Consider the following 22,602-nt stretch of genomic DNA (forward strand, 5'->3'; position numbering starts at 1 on the left):
TTCAGTTATGCTGTCATAGTTAGTTGCCGGAGTCCCTGCTTGTACTCCATGCAATATGTATACTGTTCCTACTTATTCAGGTGACATTGGGCATACCTAACAACCTGTGTTTTCTCTCTCTTCCCCCCACCCCAAACTCTGTCCCTCTGAGTTACATGTCGGTCCTGGGATCGTGATGCTGACCTCTTCTGCTCCTCAGACCTGCCCGAGCCATCCTGGTGCTTTGTGTCTGGTTAGAGTCTCATCGCATCGCTCCTGTGGAGGACGGACCCATGTGGACAATTGGGGGTCGCATCTGGAGGACGCTCTGGACTCTTGCGGTGGTGTTTTTTTGGCTGGGGACTGCAGTTGACTTGCTGACTTTGGGACTGCAGTTGTCGTGAACAGTTTTGCACTCAGGTTTCCATCGGTGGGGGGTTTATAGCATCAATGAAGCTGACTTTATGTTAGGACTGTTAATGTTATAATCATGTTGTCTGTTGTTGCCCAAATGAGGATGGGTTCCCTTTTGAGTTTGGTTCCTCTCGAGGTTTCTTCCTCATGTCGTCTGAGGGAGTTTTTCCTTGCCACCGTCGCCACAGGCTTGCTCATTGAGGATAGATTAGGGATAAAATTTGCTCATATTTTAAGTCATTCAAATTCTGTAAAGCTGCTTTGCGACAATGTTTATTGTTAAAAGCACTATACAAATAAACTTGACATGAAATCTAAATATAAACCATTAAAAATGTGCAATGTGTCAAACATTGTAATCATTGGCAAATCAGTGCGCTATAAATGAAATAACATACTCCAGACCGTGCTATTCCATGAAAATAACGTACTTCATGGGAGTAGTGCATCACATTTCCCTCAGCATGCATTAATTTTTATACAACCCTGGTTCTAGAAATGTTGGGACACTAAAATGTAAATAAAAACATAATGCAATATTTTGAAAATATTTTTCAACCTATATTCCACTGTATTCAATACAAAGACAATATATTTAATGTTCAAACTGATAAACTTTGTTTTTTGTAAATATACACTCACTGAATTTCATGCCTGCAACACATTCCAAAAAAAGTTGGGACGGGGCAACAAAAGACTGGGAAAATTGTGGAATGCTCAAAAACACCATTAAAAACTGCACTGAATTTAAAAATAAATAAATAAAAATCAACATGATTGTATAAAATACATTACTATGTGGGCTCAGGAACACTTCAGAAAACCATTGAGAGTAAACACAGTTTACCACTGCATCTACCATGCAAAGCGAAAAACAACATCCAGAAACACCGCCAAATTCTCTGGGCCTGAGTTCACATGAGATGGGGACTGACACAAAGTGGAAGAGTACTGTGGGTCTGATGAGACCACATTTTGAATTGTTTTTTGGAAATCATGGACAATGTGTCCTCAAGGCTAAAGAGGAAAATCACCTTCCAGATTGTTACCAGCACACAGTTCAAAAGCCAGCATCTGTGATGGTGTGGGAGTGCTTTAGTGCCCATGGCATGGGTAACTTGCACATCTGTGAAGGCACCATTAATGCTGAAAGGTACATACAGGGTTTGGAGTAACATATGCTGCCATTAAGATGGCATCTTTTTCCATGGACATCCCTGCTTATTGGCAAAACAATGCCAAGCCAAATTCTGCATGTGTTACAACAACATGGCTTCATAATAAGAGTGCAGGTGCTAAACTGGTCTGCCTGCCACCTACTGAAAATATCTGGTGTGTTATGAAGCACAAAATACAACAAGAGGATTAAATTCAGAATTACTGTATATTTAGAAAAATAAGTTTTATTTTGAACATTAAATATCTGGTCTGTGTGTTGCATTAAGCAGAATATAGGTTTAATAAATAAATAAATAAATAAATAAATAAAATGTACTAAAAAAAAACCCACCACACGACTTACAGTGTCAACTTTTTTGGAATCGAGGTTGTATAACCACATGATCTGGAGTGTTATTCCTTACATATTATTTAGAATGCCAATATGCAATTTAGGACAATATACACAGATTTCTAGTTTTAATACTATGCAACACTACTTCAAAATGAGGAATGAAACAGTCTGTGAAAATGACTGTCAGAAAAAAGGCACAACACTATGCAAAAAACAAACACAGGCCAATTATATTCTCTTGGCCCCCAGGCTATAAATGGCATGGTCAGAATTCAAAAACAAGTTCATCCAATACCAAGGCAAATATGTTTCTTCTGTGCGAACCTAATAATAACCTTCTGATACAAACTTACAATCTTAAATTGCATTCATCTACTGTAACCATTTTATCCTCGTCATGCTTGTGGTGGATCCGGCACCTATCCTGGGAAAACTGGCTGCAAGGCAACAGAATTCATCCCAGATGGGATACATCTTTCAGTCCATCTCAGGGCACCATGCACACACAATCACACAGGGAAGTAATTTATAGTCGCACTTGCTTTTATTTGTATGCAAAACCCAGTAGCCTTTATGTTTATTTTTTTTGTCTGAAAAAAAGCTCTGTTATGTAATATGTTGCTTTCTTTACTGACATACAAGTATTTAATTTTTATTGGAAAAGTAACGTTCGGAAATTATAAATATTTTTGTACTGACTCAATTATGCAGAAGTCATAAAAAATATATAACAAAAAGTCTATACTAATAAAACATATACCCCTTTTCCACCAAATCAGTTCCAGGGCTGGGTTGGGGCCAGTGCTGGTGCTGGTTCACAACTCGTTCAACTTGCAAGCCAGCTGAGAACCAGTTTGCTTTTCCATAGCTCGGGGTGCTAAGCGGAACCACGTCATTACGTCGATGTATACGTCAGTTTCCTCGCTGCGTTTGTATAAACCTTGGCGCGAACATCGTAGCAACACCACGGAGAAGAAGCAGCAGCAGCAGCAACAATAATAATGGATGACTTCACGTTTGTACAGCTGCTGCTTCTCGCCGCTTAAAAATGGCGACCTTTCGCGATCTTGCTATTGTTGTTGGTCTCAACAACTCCGCCCCCCCGCTGACGTAAGCGGTTCTTTCCTCTGGCCCAGCAAAGAGTTGGTGCTAGCCTGGAACCGGTTTTTCTGGCCCCAGAGCCAGTTTTTTGTCAGTGGAAACAGAAAACCCGGTTCCAAACTAAGCACTGGCCCCGAACCAGCCCTGGAACTGCTTTGGTGGAAAAGGGGCATATGGTAAGTGTGCCAAAGACTTTTGCACAGTACTGCATGTTACAAGTTTTGAGCCACGGCAGCCTTTCAAAGACACACACACCTGGCCAAAAAAAATAAACCCACCCCACAGTATTTCTAAGTCTAGTGATCTTACCATCTTTGTGAAAGTTATTCTAGCAGTTACTCTGATCAAATAAATGTGTGCATGTCAGTGCACTGTTATACGACATTTATCATCTTCATTAACACATGTTCTACATTGAAAACTGACACTGGGTTTTAGAGCATATTATAGTGCAAATTTTCATATTGGTCTATCAGAAACCAACCAAAAACCATTACAAAAACAATGACCAAAAAAAAAAAAAAGAAGAACCTGCTTTATCAAAGGAAAACACCTACTGCCAAACTATAAGAAAGGCTGCCCAAACACCACCTCCAGAGAAACACACATTTCCTAAACCTGCTCCTAAAAAGCATTTCCGCTTTGTGTGTCAGTCGTAGGAGAGGATAGAGACAGGAAACAGCTCTTTCTGGAAGTACAAACACAGAGTGAGCCTGAAGCATTTCTGTCAGTAGAATGCTCTGTTAAGGGCTCTGTAGATAAATCTCAGAAGAGAGAGTAGAGCAAAATATAAATATTTATGCCACAAATCATATAAAGCCCGGTTGTGCATTATAGAATGATAAGGATTTTTCTTCTCTGCAGTTTCTGAGCATCTCAAATCTTATTCCGTTGTCACAAGATTAGCTAATTTTATATGCATTAGACCAAGGCCGGATTAACTATATGGGCCTGCGGCACAGTGCCCAGGGGCACTAACCACTCTCAGCCAGTGTGGGGGCACCACATGACAGAAACTTTAAAAATATTTTTCGTGAATGTTTATACACTTAAAATGGTTATACACTTGACATTGTTAAATAGTCATATATATATATATAAAATTCATTATAAACACTAATTTCATAAGAACAACAACAATAATCATAATTCTGAGCAAGAGTGGCCTATGTGACCATTAACCCCCCTTTCCTCAACCTGTCAGTTGAGCCAGTCCACCTACGGTGAAATGTATCAATTTTTTAAAAAAACGCGGTAGAAATGAAAAATGGACAGACATCAATTGAGTGGTTGTGCGAAGAGAAAATTAAAAAAAAAAAAAAGAGAAAGACTCCAGGCGTGTAGCTGCAATTAAAAATGTTCCAGTGTTAGATCGTTTTGTTTTTTTTATAAAAACATCGACAACTGCTGTCACTACCAGCGCTGAAGCCGAAGCTAGTGAAATCAGCTATGCTAGTGAGGGAGATGGCCCTGCTAGCACTAGCCGGGGAGATGCTACAACCACAGCCAGTGTTAGCCGAGGGGTCGGCGACGACGAGGATCCCCTTGAGGAAGATGGGAGCGAGGGAGACCCCGGGGAGGAGGAGGATATGTGCGAAGCCACTTTAAGCCAGGTAGAGATCAGTTCACACCATGGTGACAAGAAGGAAGACGAGGGTGTTATGGATGTCAATACAAATGTATGCTGCTCATTTTTGAATAAGACATTTCAATATGCCTACATGCATATCGTTGGTTGTTTTCAGTGAATTTGATGGGCTGATGTAGCCTACTTAATACATTTTCAATGAGGAAGAATGACCTTGTTTATGTGTACTATTGTTTATGTATATGCTACTATTTTTGACAGCAAAGGGCAAGGTTTGTGAGTGTGTGCAGGAGGTTACTGAACGCGTGCGCGCAGGGTGGTGGTGGGGGGCACTTGAGGTATAGTGCCCAAGGGCACCGCATTGGCTTAATACAGCACTGATTAGACCCAAACAGTAGAAGTTTTACTTTGGGGTATCTGAGCTCTTTTTTTAATCAGTGGATTTGCAATCAAATTGACAAATATATTATTTCCTAATGGATATTTGTTTAAAAATACAAAACCACAACCCAGTGTATCCAAACAATCATGTACACCATTTTCCACAAGCATAACCATAACCATCTTTCAAATGTTTACCTCCCTCAATAAATTACACTGCTTACTTATCAAAATTCACTGCTAACCAAATTCTGATACATCTTATAATTTATAGTGTAGATCTGGGTCTCATGAACAATCCGAATAAGATAAATTACAGACACTGATTTAAAAACTATACTACAATTATTATTGCACCTACCTTTAGTAATAACTTGCAATATAAGTACTTGCTAAAATGGCTATTGAACTGCTAACCATTTAAATTATGTTACGAAGGCTTAAGACTTATTTTCAACTTTGTTATAGTTTTGCACAGTAACATAGCACTGCATAGTTTTCTGCCTCATTATATACTCAGACACCTTTACAAGGGCCAGCAGACTGTAGTCTATCCTCCATGTCCATACTTTGCCCATTCCAGACAACCACTGCTCTGTCCTGAGTCACATGCAGGCTTGGCCCAAACTCAAACACTCCTAAGGCCACTGTGATATAACAGTCATCCCGGTCATGAATACTTGATGCTATGCAGAGGGTAAAGTTTCTTGTTGCAGCACTGCATGGTCTGTAGCAAAATAAAAGTTATCCTGCATCTTTCAGCCATGGCTAAACTTGCTAATGTAAAGCTAATGCTAAATTGGTTACTCCTCACTGAATAGCACTAAGCCAACTACCTACTGTTTAGATAGCTAGTACACAAGCTTCTTAGTTGGAAATATGGAGAAACTGGGTACCGTTAAAGGCTACACTTCCTGTGTTTGTCTGCCTCAGTGGAGAGCAGTGTTATCATGCTGATGTGGTGATTCAAACAGGATACAGATCCAAAAATGTTAGAGGGTAGAGAAGGTACAACATTTAGGTTTTCTTTACAATACGCTCCATTTATGAAGTTAGTAGGATACGGTCCAGTACACACACACACACACACACACACACTAATTAAAATTTTTTTTTTAAAAAAACAAAGATCCACAGACTAGACTCACTGAAAAATTGTGTCGTCAACAATCAAACTTTCAGTATCTTTTAAATCTTGTTTGACTCAATGAGTCTCAATTTAATATTTATGTTTCAGGCTAAAAACCACACGATCATCTTAAAGTTTAAAACTCGCCACCTTAAAACTGCAGACCAATAACACTACAAATAAGGTGAATCTGATATTCTTGGAAAATGTTGAATAGTTTCTGCCATAGCTATTACATTAGATTTTACCAGGCTACTCTTTTTTTTTTTTTTTAATAAATAAATAAAAATTGGTGGGGACAGCACCTCAGCATAGGTTATATCTATGACAGTGATGTATAAGGAATTGTGTATTGGCTATTTAAGCTTGATTGGGATAATTTTCTCCTATATCGCAAATCCATTAGGTCAGTTCAGTCCAATTCACAATTGACCAGAGACAAAAAGAGACAAAATTTTAACCACTAAAAATTAGTGGCTAAGTTTACAGCTAGACCACATTCACAATTTAAATATCAACTAGCATATGATGTTGCATTTGAACTCCAAATGTGCTTAATGTGGCTATATTTGAATTTTGTTTATTATTATTTTTTAAATTCTTGCCATTGCCTTATATGAACCTTATGTGCCTAAACTCAACAGTACTTGACCCAGATTTTACTTCTATCAGGGTAGAGTCTGATAGGAAAAACAGGGAGCCCCTTTAGTGATGTCACTCCAACACACACACACACACACACATCCAGCTGCCCAAAGGCCTTCCTGTTTTAGCTCACTCCATTGGGGCTCTGTGTTGTGGTACACTGGGCTGCTGTACCACAACACACATCACACGCGTGTATGTTTTACAAGTCCTGTTCTGGGAAATTCTATAATGTTAACATCATAAGAATGTATCTGAATGTATTTAAAAGAGTGACCTATATTCAGACCTACACTATATTATAATAATAATAATAATAATAATAATAATAATAAGTTCAATTTATATAGCGCCTTTCTAAAAACCCAAGGTCGCTTTACAATTATAGACAGAAGAAAAAAAAAGAAAAAAAAAAGTCCACCAAATAGGGGTCAGGGATGTCATTCCAGTGGTGTAGCAGCCACAGTCCCACCAAAAGGCGCACGAAAACAAGTCCCACACCGCCAGCACAGCCGCCGCGATGCCGCCAGCAACATCGTTCAAACACCACGCCATGGATCCACAAAGTGAGCACAGAAGCACCGCCAAGCAGAGCGCTGGTACGTCCCAAACCGCCTGCACAGCTGCCGCGAGGCCACCAAGCAACATCACGCCAAGCATTAAAGCACAGAGCGCTGGACAACCACGATTTTAAAATGAGCAACGAGCTCACTGCAGTCCACACCTGGGAGCACAGGCATCACCCACGGCGAACCAAGGCCTGGAGGGAACCAACACCCAAAACTGGGTCCGGAGCTACACCACAACCGGAGGACAAAAACACTCAAAACATCAAACTACACAAACACAGAAAAAAGAAAAAGTAATAATAAAAAAGGAGAGAAAATAAAAGCTCCGGTGAGAAGCGGCAGCCAGAATGCGCACGACGTACTCTCAACCGGAAACAGGCCTAATGTTTGTGGACACCTGCCCATTACACCAATATGTACTTTTTGAACATCATCTTATTCCAGATTTAGCCACAACCCCCAACTACCCCCCTTTCGCTTTTCTGGGAAGGTTTTCCACCACATTTTTCAGCATGGCTGTCGGGATTTGCCCATTTGGCCATGAAAACAGTGAGGTCAAGCACTAAAGTCAGGCGAGGAGTGGGGCAGTCAGCCTTCCAGTTTATCCCAAAGGTGTTCAGTGGGGTCAAGGTCAGGGCTCTGTGCAGATCACTTGAGTTCTACCACTCCAGCTATGCCTGTATGGACCTTACTTTGTGCACAGGGGCATTGTCATGCTGGATCAGGTTTGGGCTGGGACCATTAGTTCAAGTGAAGAGAAATTGTCATGTTACAGCATGCAAAGCCATCTTATGCAATTGTGTGTTTCCAGCAGTCGGGAAAGCCCAAATATGGGTCAGATGGGCAGGTGTCCACAAACCTTTGGCCAAATGGTGTATAACCATTACTTCAGTATAGTCGGTACGTACAGTATAGGGCGGCACAGTGGTGTAAGTGGTTAGCACGGTCGCCTCACAGCAAGAAGGTTCTGGGTTCAAGCCCAATGGGGGCCTTTCTGCGTGGAGTTTGCATGTTCCCTCCGTGTCTGTGTGGGTTCCCCCCAGCTCAAAGACATACGATATGGGACGGCCTTGGGCTGAGGTGCCCTTGAGCGAGGCACCTAACTCCCAACTGCTCCCTGGGTGCTGTTAGCATGGCTGCCCACTGCTCTGGGTATGTGTGTGCGTGCTCATTGCTCACGTGTTCGCTGCTTCTGATGTGTTAAATGCAGAGACAAATTTCACAAGCGTGTGATGAATAAAAGTCCGAGTCCTTTAAAATGGGTGTGTGCTGACAGGTCCTAGATCATGTGGGTTTAAAGGGTCAATCAGCTAAGACAAACCCTCAACCAGATAGAAGGGTGGCAACTTCACAGAATAAATATTAGACTGAGACTGGTGAAAAATAGCAGGTCCTGGAGTAACAAGTGATGACCAAGCTACAAGCATCATCTATACATCGCTATTCCACAACAGTATTGCTGTTTTCTTGTCTTTTATGGCACATCTTAAGTGAATTATCTTGCACTATCTACATTTTAAAAAGTGCCATTTTGACTGAAATCAGTGGATATGGATATTTGGACTTCAGTGGATAGGTGGAGGGGCGGCACAGTGGTGTAGTGGTTAGTCACAGCAAGAAGGTCCTGGGTTTGAGCCCAGCGACCGGCGAGGGCCTTTCTGTGTGGAGTTTGCACGTTCTCCCCATGCCTGCATGGGTTTCTTCCGGGTGCTCCGGTTTCCCCCACAGTCCGAAGACATGCAGGTTAGGCTAATTGGTGGCTCCAAATTGACCGTAGGTGTGAATGTGAATGGTTGTTTGTCTCTGTGTCAGCCCTGCAATAACCTGGCGACTTGTCCAGGGTGTACCCTGCCTCTCGCCCATAATCAGCTGGGATAGGCTCCAGCTTGCCTGCGACCCTGTAGAACAGGATAAGCAGCTACAGATGCTGGATGGGTGGCACTGTGGTGTAGTGGTCAGCACTGTTGCCTCACAGCAAGGTGGTCCTGGATTCGAGCCCAGCGGCCAGCAAGGCATGGGCCTTTCTGCGTGGAGTTTGCATGCTCTCCCTGTGTCTCTGTGGGTTTCCTCTGGGTGCTCCGGTTTCCCCCACAGTCCAAAGACATGCAGGTTAGGCTCTAAATTGACCGCATGAATGGTTGTCTCTGTGTCAGCCCTGCGATAACCTGGCAACTTGTCCAGGGTGTACCCCGCCTCTCGCCCATAGTCATCTGGGATAGGCTCCAGCTTGCCTGCGACCCTGTAGAACAGGATAAGCAGCTACAAATGACGGATGATGAGAGTTAATGGCCACACAGTTTTGTAAAAGAAAGAAAACACAACTTTATTCATCACACACTTGTGAAATTTCCTCTCTGCATTTAACCCATCTGAAGCAGTGAACGCGCGGCCTCGCTCAAGGCCGTCCCATATTAACCTAACCGTAGGTCTTTGAACTGTGGGGGAAACCAGAGCACCTGGAGAAATCCCACACAGACACGGGGAGAGCATGCAAACTCCACACAGAAAGGCCCTCGCCGGCTGCTGGGTTCGAACCCAGAACCTTCTTGCTGTGAGGCGACCGTGCCATAAAGCTGTAGGCATTTAGAGCAAACTCTTTGCTGTGCTGTAGTATTAGGGTTTAATCCTGATTTAGATTCAGTTTATCTGTCAGTATATTAAAGAAGGGTGTGAATACACAAGAAAAAACAATCAAGGTTAGTTTAAGATTCTACGTATATGCTGTTTTCAAAGAGGAGGTTTGGGGGGGGAAAGGAAAAGAAAAAAAAAACACCAGTCCTAGACAGCATGGAAAATTAGAGCTACGTTGAGTACAGCACACTGCTGGAGTACACATCAGGATGAAATACTGTTTATTAACGGAGGATGCAGCCTTAGAGACGCATCATGTGCGGAAGGGGAAAAAACGAGAAGCAGCGCAGATATTAACTCAGTTACTACTTATTTAAAATGATACTGTTTATCTAACGCAGGCCCAGCAACTTGTGTTTCTTTCTGTTATATCCTTCCTCACTCTGAGCTGCGTGGAAATGACACAAAGTGCCACCTACCTGAGCCAAAGGCTTTGGCAACGAGCCACGTCAAGCTGCACGCTATTTTGGCCCTCGCAAAGTCGTAGTGATCGAACGGTTTTATGGCCGGGACGATGAACGTCCTCCTGCTGAGTTTGGAGCCTCCCACGTCTTCCATCACGACTTCCACACGGATGAGCGCCGAACTACGGGAAAAACCCTGCTGATGGCATTTTCTCTCAATGCGTAAATCGCGACCCAAAAATAACCGCGCGCTGCTGGAGCTCTACAACCCCGCCTTCTGAATATCGGGGAGGCGCACGGTAAGATGTTCCGGTCTAACGGAGAAAACCATTCCGCCGTTTCTTTATCATGGGCCGAAATCGATCCAGCAAATAAACCTAGAGAGCTACGATAGTTTTCAGCTTTTCTCCGGCATTATTGCAGCAGAGGATCAAGCGCAGCAGGAGACGCAAAGTCGTGCCATCATTAAGTATGCCAGTGCGCCCTATGGAGAGTCAAACCATTGCCGCGTGTCCTTCTTCTCTAAGTTTAAGACTGTACCCTCCCTAAACCTCTCTCTCTCTCTCCCTCCCTCCTTCCCTGCGGTTCGCCTGCCGCACTAGTCTAGAAAAGCAGGAGTTGCCTGCGCATGCGCGCTACGCCCAAACGCAGTCTGGTGACGTTTCTCATCCTTTCAGCACCAAACTTTTTTTTTTTTCCTCCGTCTGACATCATTTACAGATTGTCAGAGGTGGACAAAGCACCCAACTTCATTACTGAAGTCAAAGTACAAATCCCACTAGTCAAATGTTACTCCGATACAAGTGAAAGTTGCACAATCAACTTTTTGGGTGTAGAAGGTCTGGGTTCGAGCCCTGTGGCCGGCGAGGGCCTTTCTGTGCGGAGTTTGCATGTTCTCCCCGTGGGTTTCCTCCACGGTCCAAAGACATGCAGGTTAGGTTAACTGGTGACCCTAAATTGACCGTAGGTGTGAATGTGAATGGTTGTCTGTGTCTATGTGTCAGCCCTGGCGACTTGTCCAGGGTGTACCCCGCCTTTCGCCCGTAGCCAGCTGGGATAGGCTCCAGCTTGCCTGCGACCCTGTAGAACAGGATAAAGCAGCTAGAGATAATGAGATGAGATACCTTTATTTGTCACATGCACACTGAAATTCATCCTCTGCATTTAAATTCATCCATCTGAAGCAGTGAACACACAGCACCCAGGGAGCAGTCAGGGGTTAAGTAACTTGCTCAAGGGCACCTCAGCCCAAGGCCGCCCCACATCAACCTAACTGCATGTCTTTGGACTGTGGGGGAAAACGGAGCACACCCACATGGACAGAACATGCAAACTACACACAGAAAGGCCCTCGCCGGCCGCTGGGTTCGAACCCGGAACCTTCTTGCTGTGAGGCGACCGTGCTAACCACTACACCACTGTGTTGTATTAAAAGTACATTTTCTGTCAACGCATTTTGCTTACAAAACCTAATGCTGTTACCAAAGACAGAAATGTGAATTCACAAAATGAACACATGCTGTGCCATCATGGTGGTTTAAAGTTAAGCTAGCTAGTCACCTGACATGCTAACAAACTCTTTTCAAACACAAAATCATATTGGGTAGCTAATGCTACTAGAAAAGAAAATTTCGACATTCTGTTTATTTGGCAAGATTATGCTAACAGATATTTCTGAAAGGACTTCAGAGAAGTTAACATAACTCCCTTTTTACATGCTAACTAATAGTGTCTAAGTTAACTATCCATCCAACCATCCATCCATCCAGGGTCGTGGGCAAGCTGGAGCCTATCCCATCTGACTATGGGCGAGAGGCGGGGTACACCCTGGACAAGTTGCCAGGTTAATGCAGGGCTGACACAGAGACAAACAACCATTCACACTCACATTCACACCTACGGTCAATTTAGAGCCACCAATTAACCTAACCTGCATGTCTTTGGACTGTGGGGGAAACCGGAGCACCTGGAAGAAACCCACACAGACAAGGGGAGAACATGCAAACTCCACACAGAAAGGCCCTCGCCTTGCCGGCTCCAGGACCTTCTTGCTGTGAGGCGACAGTGCTAACCACTACACCACTGTGCCGCCCCCAAGTTAACTACAGTGGTGCTTGAAAGTTTGTCAACCCTTTAGATTTTTCTATATTTCTGCACAAATATGACCTAAAACATCATCAGATTTTCATACAAGTCCTAAAAGTAGATAAAGAGAACCCAGTTAAACAAATGAGACAAAAATAATATACTTGGTCATTTATTTATTGAGGAAAATGATCCAATATGACATATCTGTGAGTGGCAAAAGTATGTGAACCTTTGCTTTCAGTATCTGGTGTGACCCCCTTGTGCAGCAATAACTGCAACTACTGTAAACATTTCCGGTAACTGTTGATCAGTCCTGCACACCGGCTTGGAGGAATTTTAGCCCATTCCTCCGTACAGAACAGCTTCAACTCTGGGATGTTGGTGGGTTTCCTCATATGAACCGCTTGCTTCAGGTCCTTCCACAATATTTCGATTGGATTAAGGTCAGGACTTTGACTTGGCCATTCCAAAACATTAACTTTATTCTTCTTTAACCATTCTTTGGTAGAATGACTTGTGTGCTTAGGGTCGTTGTCTTGCTGCATGACCCACCTTCTCTTGAGATTCAGTTCATGGACAGATGTCCTGACATTTACCTTTAGGATTCGCTGGTATAATTCAGAATTCATTGTTCCATCAATGATGGCAAGCCGTCCTGGCCCAGATGCAGCAAAACAGGCCCAAACCATGATACTACCACCACCATGTTTCACAGATGGGATAAGGTTCTTATGCTGGAATGCAGTGTTTTCCTTTCTCCAAACATAATGCTTCTCATTTAAACCAACAAGTTATATTTTGGTCTCATCCATCCACAAAAAATTTTTCTAATAGCCTTCTGACTTGTCCATGTGAACTTTAGCAAACTGCAGACAAGCAGCAATGTTCTTTTTGGAGAGCAGTGGCTTTCTCCTTTCAACCTTGCCATGCACACCATTGTTGTTCAGTGTTCTCCTGATGGTGGACTCATAAACATTAACATTAGCCAATGTGAGAGAGGCCTTCAGTTGCTTAGAAGTTACCCTGGGGTCCTTTGTGACCTCGCCGACGATTACACACCTTGCTCTTGGAGTGATCTTTGTTGGTCGACCACTCCTGGGGAGGGGAACAATGGTCCTGAATTTCCTCCATTTGTACACAATCTGTCTGACTGTGGATTGGTAGAGTCCAAACTCTTTAGAGATGGTTTTGTACCCTTTTCCAGCCTGATGAGCATCAACAATGTTTTTTTCTGAGGTCCTCAGAAATCTCCTTTGTTTGTGCCATAATACACTTCCACAAACATGTGTTGTGATGGTCAGACTTTGATAGATCCCTGTTCTTTAAACAAAACAGGGTGCCCACTCACACCTGATTTCAATCAATGGCATGACAAACACCTGACTCTAATTTCACCTTCAAATTAACTGCTAATCCTAGAGGTTCACATACTTTTGCCACTCACATACGTAATATTGGATCATTTTCCTCAGTAAATAAATGACCAAATATAATATTTTTTAACTCATTTGTTTAACTGGGTTCTCTTTATCTACTTTTAGGACTTGTGTGAAAATCTGATGATGTTTTAGGCCATATTTATGCAGAAATCTAGAAAATTCTAAAGGGTTCACAAACTTTCAAGCACCACTGTAGCTATGTGTAAACGTTAGCCGTGGACAAGGCGATGGCAACTTGGTGGGCAAATCCATAGAAAGTCATTTGACTAACCAGACTGCATAGCTATTGCAACGTTATCGCTAGCTCTAAAAGCACAGACAACTTCGTTGCAAGGTTTCTCTTGGAATAAAATGTTTAGATACCTCAATATGCTTCCGCAGGTTGGATGGCGAGTTTTTGTAGGCCGTGATGTGGTTTGTTTTCGGCAAACATTTAAAATGAAATGAATCGTTAATCCTTTCAGAAAACTAAAACATGGGTTCTCGGTAAAGCCATGGGTCCGTACATTCTCCAGAAAAACCTCCTCCTTCCATTCTGCCATCAACTGATCATGTTCAAATAATGCTGATGAGAAACTGAACTTGATTTTATCCAGTCTATGGACGAGATGTGACCCTAGTGATTACTGACAGGCTCTCAATGTCACCTGCAAAAAAATCAGTCACGTTTTAGAAAAAAAACCCATCCACTTTCAAAGCCACTTCAAAGCAACGAGGACCTTGATAGAAATGTAGTAGAGTAAAAAGTACTATATATGTCTTTCAAATGTAGTGAAGTTAAAGTCATAAGTTTCCAAAAAATAATACTGAAGTAATGTACAGATACTCAAAAAGTGTACTTAAGTACAGTACTCAAGTAAATGTACTTCGTTACTGTCCACCTCTGCAGACTGTAGTACACGTTTGTCCATCTGAACGCTACTTGGATATTCAAATGAACTTGTACATGAGTCTAATCTCACCCACGGCATTAATAATGCATACTAGTTTGCTTGATGTGATCACTTTGGCACATGACCACAAAAGTCCAAATCTATTTATTTATTTATTTATTTATTTTTAACTTTTGAGTCCAAATCATTTAAAGAAAGTAAGAAAAATACACATAATTTCATGACGTAATGCTGGGGACCAGGCAGCATGGTGGTGTAGTGGTTAGCGCTGTCACCTCACAGCAAGAAGGTTCTGGGTTTGAGCCCAGCGGCCGGCGAGGGCCTTTCTGTGTGGAATTTGCATGTTCTCCCTGTGTCTGTATGGGTTTCCTCCGGGTGCTCCGGTTTCCCCCACAGTCCAAAGACATGCAGTTAGGTTAACATGGGGCAGCCTTGGGCTGAAGTGCCCTTGAGCAAGGTACTTAACCCCTGACTGCTCCCCAAGTGCTGTAGTATGGCTGCCCACTGCTCTGGGTGTGTGTGTGTGTGCGTGTGTGTTCACTGCTTCAGATGGGTGAAATGCAGAGGATGAATCTCACTGTGCTTGAAGTGTGCATGTGACAAATAAAGGTTTCTTCTTCTTCTTCTGATTTCCCACTAGCCCAGACTCTACAGTATATTCATGCAGTCTATCTATGGCAGCATTTTCCAGATGTTGTTCAAATTCAAGTGCTAATTAGAAAATGCTGATTCAGACAAATATTTGGAATTACATTTTCCATCTAAAATTAAAATCCAAACGCAAAGTCTGTTTGACAATTTATTTCCATCATGTAAATTGGTATGGTTGTGTCATATTGACAATAATATCAGTCCTCTCATTTGCAACTGCATTTTTTCATCCCCATGAAGTCAGATCCAAGTCAAAATGTCAGAAATCAACTTGTAAGCACTATTCTAAGAAAAGAAGGACTTTCTCAACATCAGATCATGGGTAGATTGAAAGTTTCAGGGGGTAGTGCACTCTAAAATACTGAAACTAGATTAGTTATTTTCAAAGCTACATCAGGCAAACAAAAAGTGTATCACAACACCTGAAGCTAACTGAAAGAGAGAACAGCAGCTTCATGGTAGATACGGAATGTGCCAAGTAAAGAATGAGAGACTCCAATCTGCAAAAGTACTGTATAAAGACGACTAGCCAGTAGTGGTCTCAAAGGATGAGAGCAGCATATCTCAGGAAGGGAAACAAAGCCTTTACATGGGCTAAGACACACAAGCATTTCACAGTGGATCACTGGAAAAAGTCCTATTTACTGATTAATCCGGATGATATTTATGACAGTAAGGTTTTGTGTAAGGTGAGAGACAGAAGAGAGACTGATACGACAGTGTACCAAACCAACAGTGAAACATGGTGGTGGGAATATTCAAGTTTGTAGATGTTTTTCCTAAAGTGACTGTACCTTAACAAAGGAAAAGCACCACCCCGTTTTTAAGATACATAATACCCTTTGGTTTTTGGATTTTTATTGGGTATTGTGATTGGGTAATGTACCTAACCTCAATCCTGCTGAACATTTACAGTATGTGAGCAGGCAGAGAAAGACAAGTATTCAGTAGCATCACAAAATACTATTTGGAACATTTCAAGTCATGCTTTAATAACTAGGCTCATCAGGTTTGTACAAACTTATGTTCATGTCAGCTAGAGTACACACTCTTATTACAGCAAAAGGTGGCATACCCAATAAAAAGAAATTCTGAAATTCGTGTAAATATTTCAGGGCGGCATGGTGGTGTAGTGGTTAGCACTCTCACCTCACAGCAAGAAGGTCCTGGGTTTGAGCCCAGTGGCTGACAAGGGCCTTTCTGTGTGGAGTTTGCATGTTCTCCCCTCGTCTGCATGGGTTTCCTCTGGGTGCTCAGATTTCCCCCACAGTCCAAAGACATGCAGGTTAGGCTAATTGGTGGCTCTAAATTGACTGTAGGTATGAATGTGAATGGTTGTTCATCTCTATGTCTCAGCCCTGCAATGACCTGGCGACTTATCCAGGGTGTACCCCGCCTCTTGCCCATAGTCAGTTGGGATAGGCTCCAGCTTGCCTGTGAACCTGCACAGGATAAACGGCTACAGATAATGGATGGATGTAAATATTTCAAAGATTCTCATTTTCATTCAGATTGTTATGTTGATAATATAATTTGCAGTGAAAGAATTCATTACAAATGGTATGGTTTTAATGGGTCATTCGGTTGATTTTGTTATGCAGACCTGGCAACCCTGGCTCATACACCCAAAGCCTGTGAATTACTAGAGGAAAGTAATTTGAGACAATAGGTGGGTTGCATCCAATGTCACATCCGCCTTATTAGATATGCAAGACATGAAGTGGTGGTCAGCTGAGCTCACTGTTTACAAAGTGTTACTATCACTGGGGGACCTTGCTACTCATTAAAATGCCCTACGCTTGCATTGTTTTGGGCTGTTCAAATCAATCAAACCATGAAACTAATAAAAGTTTCTTCTGGGTTCCCAATGGAGTGATAAAGGGTGAAAGAGCAAAGGATTTTACAAAAAGACAAGGAGAAAGGTGGCTCTCAAACCTTTCGCTGTGATGGAAGGGAGCTGAATCGAAGAATTGCAGTGATCACTTTGTGAATGGTTTGTAAATTCCTCTGATTTATTTAATTTGGATAAATCACTTTTCTCGCCATTTTTCGTTGTTTCATAATGTTTTGAAGTTCAGGAGATAAATCCTCAGATGTATTTTTGTTTACTATTTGATCATGGTCGCCATAGTGTAAACAAATGCATATATAACATGCATAATACAGTGGTGCTTGAAAGTTTGTGAAACCTTGAGAATTTTCTGTATTTCTGCATAAATATGACCTAAAACATCATCAGATTTTCATACAAGTCCTAAAAGTAGATAAAGAGAACCCAGTTAAACAAATGAGACAAAAATATTATACTTGGTCATTTATTTATTGAGGAAAATGATCCAATATTACATATACCGTATGTGGGTGGCAAAAGTATGTGAACTTCTAGGATTAGAAGTTAATTTGAAGGTGAAATTAGAGTCAGGTGTTTTCAATCAATGGGATGACAATCAGGTGTGAGTGGGCACCCTGTTTTATTTAAAGAATAGGGATCGATCAAAGTCTGATCTTCACAACACATGTTTGTGGAAGTGTATCATGGCACGAACAAAGGAGATTTCTGAGGACCTCAGAAAAAGTGTTGTTGATGCTCATCAGGCTGGAAAAGGTTACAAAACCATCTCTAAAGAGTTTGGACTCCACCAATCCACAGTCAGACAGATTGTGTGCAAATGGAGGAAATTCAAGACTATTGTTCCCCTCCCCAGGGGTGGTCGACCAACAAAGATCACTCCAAGAGCAAGGCGTGTAATAGTCGGCGAGGTCACAAAGGACCCCAGGGTAACTTCTAAGCAACTGAAGTCCTCTCTCACATTGGCTAATGTTAATGTTCATGAGTCCACTATCAGGAGAACACCGAACAACAATGGTGTGCATGGCAGGGTTGCAAGGAGAAAGCCACTGCTCTCCAAAAAGAACATTGCTGCTTGTCTGCAGTTTGCTAAAGATCACGTGGACAAGCCAGAAGGCTATTGGAAAAATGTTTTGTGGATGGATGAGACCAAAATAGAACTTTTTGGTTTAAATGAGAAGTGTTATGTTTGGAGAAAGGAAAAGTCAAGTCAAGCTTGTTTGTATCGTGATTTTAACAATAGACATTGTCCCAAAGCAGCTTTACAGGATCTGAATGACCAAAGACATGAGCCAATTTTATCCCTAATCTATCCCCAATGAGCAAGCCTGTGGTGACGGTGGCAAGGAAAAACTCCCCCAGACGATATGAGGAAGAAACCTCGGGAGGTCTTCGTGATGTGTTTGCGCACAAAAAGCCCCAAAAGCCCTGCTTACCCAGGCATAGACGATACTGGATTTATCTTGTAGTGCCTTGATCCCCAGATAGTTAACACAGCCACATATAAAAAGTTGTACTCCTCCATGCTCTTCCAGGTTTTCATCTATGTTTCCCTGTACAACGATGGCTGCAGCACCAGGAGATGTTGGAGAACTCAATGGATGGATAATTTTTCAACTTGTAGGAAAAATCCTTCTTTGTTAACATGTAAGGATTTATCCCATTGCAAAGAGCAACTTTTTGAAGGTATCTTGACCATGCATTGGCCTCTAAACTGCGAAAATAGTTGGGGTTTCACTAGCTGTTTACAAAACGGCAGCCAAATTGGTTCTAGTTCTGGTGGGCTACTGCATAAACTCCACAGATGGGATATAACATGCAGGCACAAGTCAACTGAGCAGGATATTCATTTTTGAACAGGTATTTTTGGATGACGTTACACAGATTAACTGTTTGCAGTCTGGAATTGGTTTACTGTACCTGACCAACACTTTGTTCACCAGAAGTAAACTCGCAAGCAAATGTCATGTGACTGAATACAACCATTTTGGGCTTTGCGAAATGGCACATCATCATGTTAAAAATAGCATGAAAGTTGCATAAGACAGGTAAATTGTCACCATAAAGATATGTGGTGGTTCAGCAATGATACGTAGATAGGCTGTGGTCTAATGATGCTTGATTGATATTAAAGGATATGGGACATGGATTTTTTTCTGGATATAATTATGTATAAAGGACATAAGAAATGCCATCTAAATCACTGCAGGGCGTCAAAAATGTGAAAATCACCACATTATTCAAGTTTTTTTATACATCAGCGTAAAACAAGGATTCGTTAATGAGCTAGGTGGTCACGTGACCCGTGACGTAACAAAAACTTTCCAAGGAGCCAGCGCTTGGGAATCTAATGTAAACAGGTTACCGAAATGGACACCATCGACAGTGATATTCCCGATGTTTCACAGAGATGTGAAGTTAGACCTTATCAATTCGAACCGATAGCTGGAAATTCACATGAACATGGATCTTGTATTTACTCTGACGGGTCAGATGATTCTGAGAGTGAGGGTTCATTCAGTCCCCATGAAACTGAAAGCGGTCGGCTCGATAACACTTCCTGGTAAGTTAAAAACAATTCTGCTCAAAGGCTAATGATCTGTTGAAAGAAGTATTATTTTTGTATCATACATTGAAAGTTCATCATAGATCTAGTTAAAGTCCGTTGCAAGCTATTTTTTTTTTGCTGATATTTTTCGAGATTGATTGAGATACAATGCTTCCAGAGTCCGAGATGAAAACATTCAAAATGGTGAAACGCCATCACACAGCCAACAACACTACGCCGTTTGGCGAAAGAGATGAAAATTAAGAAAACTTAAACAAACTTACCAAGATAACTTAACATTTATTTAAATGTCCATTAATGTTACAGGATTTCTTGACTGTCTCTACAGTTGTAGGAATGTTAGGCCCTGTATATTATGGCGCTATCACTGCCTCCATGAACCCGGCTATACGGCCTATTGTCCTCACCGATGTTTATGTCGGAATCCGCATAGTTGCTCCAGAAAGAATTAAACAATAGTAGAAATAAAATATAGAATAATAAAATGAAATAAAAGTTAAAAAAAACTCTTCTACAACTTCACCACAACTCTTCGATTCGGTACGTAAACAAAGAAGGACAGATATAAGAGTAAATGAGTCAGAATTATGATAATCAATAATTGATACACCCAAAATTATAATACTAATCCTTACCTCGGCTTTCAGACGCTTAGCGAATGCACCTCGTGGTGGCCGTAGCACTTCTGGTTTCACTCCGCCGTCTTGTTCCTGAATTGGGACGTTGGGAACGGCTCCATCTTTAAGTAGCCTCTTAAATTTGGCTTGGCAATTAATTTCGTTCAGTACCTGAGTATTAAAGTTGAAAGAATCCTCTGTGAAATGGTCCGAACACAGTTTGTGGGAAACAGTAGGTGCAAAGTTTTTTCTACGGCAGTAGTGAGCCCACACTTTCCTCAGCTTCAGGTCCTTGGGGAATGCAAAAAAACTTACTCCAGGGCATTTCTCATTGGAATTATTGCAACCATAAGCAGCACAATACACCATGATGTCCAATGTATGATGTCCAATGTACTTTAAAGACTATAAAAACAATTTTCTTGTCATCCACTTCTCCATTCATCTACCCGCTTGTGCTGTGCCCGAAAGTTTTTGTGACGTATGATCACGTGACAGCGGCTCTTCCGGTTGTAGAAAATGCATATCGGAAGTCGAGCAGAAATGCCATATAATCATCACGAATATAACGATTTTGCTGAATTTAATAGATGATTTTGTATTTGTTGATGCAATTAATTCATATTTTTAATGGAAAGAAACTGATATAGCGTGCATTTATGTTTCATGTCCCATATCCTTTAAAGGGCCTAATGTGTGCCAAGAAAACATTCCCCACGCCATTACACTACCACCAGCAGCCTAAACTGGTGACACAAAGCAGGCTGCATCCAGAGATTCATGCTGTTGACAACAAATTCTGAGCCTACCATCTGCATGTTGCAGCTGAAATCAAGATTCATCAGACCAGGCAACATTTTGTCCAATCTTCAATTGTCTAGTGAGCCTGTGTCCACTGTAGCCTCAGAATTTTGTTTGTGAATGTTAAGCCTCACTCACAACCTGCAGTAAGTGTTTTGGACACACACGGGTCGCAGGGTTTGGTAGCTCGCAGCTGTGCCGCAGGGTCACGGTGAACCCGGGGGAAAGTTTGGGGGAGAAGTATGGGCAAAGTACTTGTCAAGTACAGGTTGTATGCCTGACTTCCTCGAGGCGTGGGAAAAATTGCGCCATTAGCCCATGGAAAGCATATATTTGACGCATGTGATCAGTGCGTGTTCAGTGAGTGTGGAGTGTGTGAGACTTGGATTTTACCAGTTTCCTGCGCTACGAGTTCGGGCCGCACTTGTGAAGCATGTGTGACGCATGTGATTAGCACGTTACAATCACTCATAACTTGCGTGTGATGCAAGCCAGGAGTGGGTATAAAACCAGTGTGTCTGCAGCATTCTGCATCTGTTTTTCGACTGAAGAATGTTGGATATTTTGTGGGAAAAATTTTAAAATTTTCAGTTTAAAGTTTAGAAAGGGCGGCACGGTGGTGTAGTGGTTAGCGCTGTCGCCTCACAGCAAGAAGGTCCTGGGTTGGAGCCCCAGGGCCGGCGAGGGCCTTTCTGTGTGGAGTTTGCATGTTCTCCCCGTGTCCGCGTGGGTTTCCTCCGGGTGCTCCGGTTTCCCCCACAGTCCAAAGACATGCAGGTTAGGTTAACTGGTGACTCTAAATTGACTGTAGGTGTGAATGTGAGTGTGAATGGTTGTCTGTGTCTATGTGTCAGCCCTGTGATGACCTGGCGACTTGTCCAGGGTGTACCCCGCCTTTCGCCCGTAGTCAGCTGGGATAGGCTCCAGCTTGCCTGCGACCCTGTAGAAGGATAAAGCGGCTAGAGATAATGAGATGAGATGAGATGAAGTTTAGAAAATGGGACCCAAGAAGAAGTGAGCAAAAGTGAAGTAACCCAGCCTGAAACAGCAGAGGAAGAAGAATTTGATGATGATGGTAGCAGCATCGGCATGCCCTGCACGGACAGGGAGAAGTATGCCTTCAAACCTGCAGAAGGCACAGCACCCCACCAGAGGTATTTTCACAGGTAAATACGCATGCTTTAAACATTCATTTCAGTATCTATATGCTTATGTAATTAATATTATATATGCTGATTTTCATGTATGTTTCAGCTAACGATGCCCAGAAGTGAGGACACTGCAATCCCATCATCACTGTCAGGCCATTGTGCCATGCTCAGTGATGAGGACAAAGACATC

At 42.2% G+C, this 22,602-nt stretch overlaps 1 protein-coding gene across 4 annotated transcripts in view; it reads right to left on the bottom strand.

The window, feature by feature from the left end:
* Positions 1 to 10,933, bottom strand: part of camsap2b (calmodulin regulated spectrin-associated protein family, member 2b) — a 138,802-nt gene extending 127,869 nt beyond the window's left edge. For all 4 annotated transcript variants that reach the window (XM_060906029.1, XM_060906026.1, XM_060906027.1 and 1 more), the window contains exon 1: positions 10,370 to 10,933. In XM_060906029.1, the coding sequence (XP_060762012.1) occupies positions 10,370 to 10,508 (139 nt within the window). In that variant the 5' untranslated portion in view covers positions 10,509 to 10,933. The remainder of the gene's footprint in view (positions 1 to 10,369) is intronic.
* Positions 10,934 to 22,602: the final 11,669 nt, after the last annotated feature.

The sequence above is a fragment of the Neoarius graeffei genome, chromosome 23, assembly GCF_027579695.1.
Source record: "Neoarius graeffei isolate fNeoGra1 chromosome 23, fNeoGra1.pri, whole genome shotgun sequence".
NCBI lineage: Eukaryota > Metazoa > Chordata > Actinopteri > Siluriformes > Ariidae > Neoarius > Neoarius graeffei.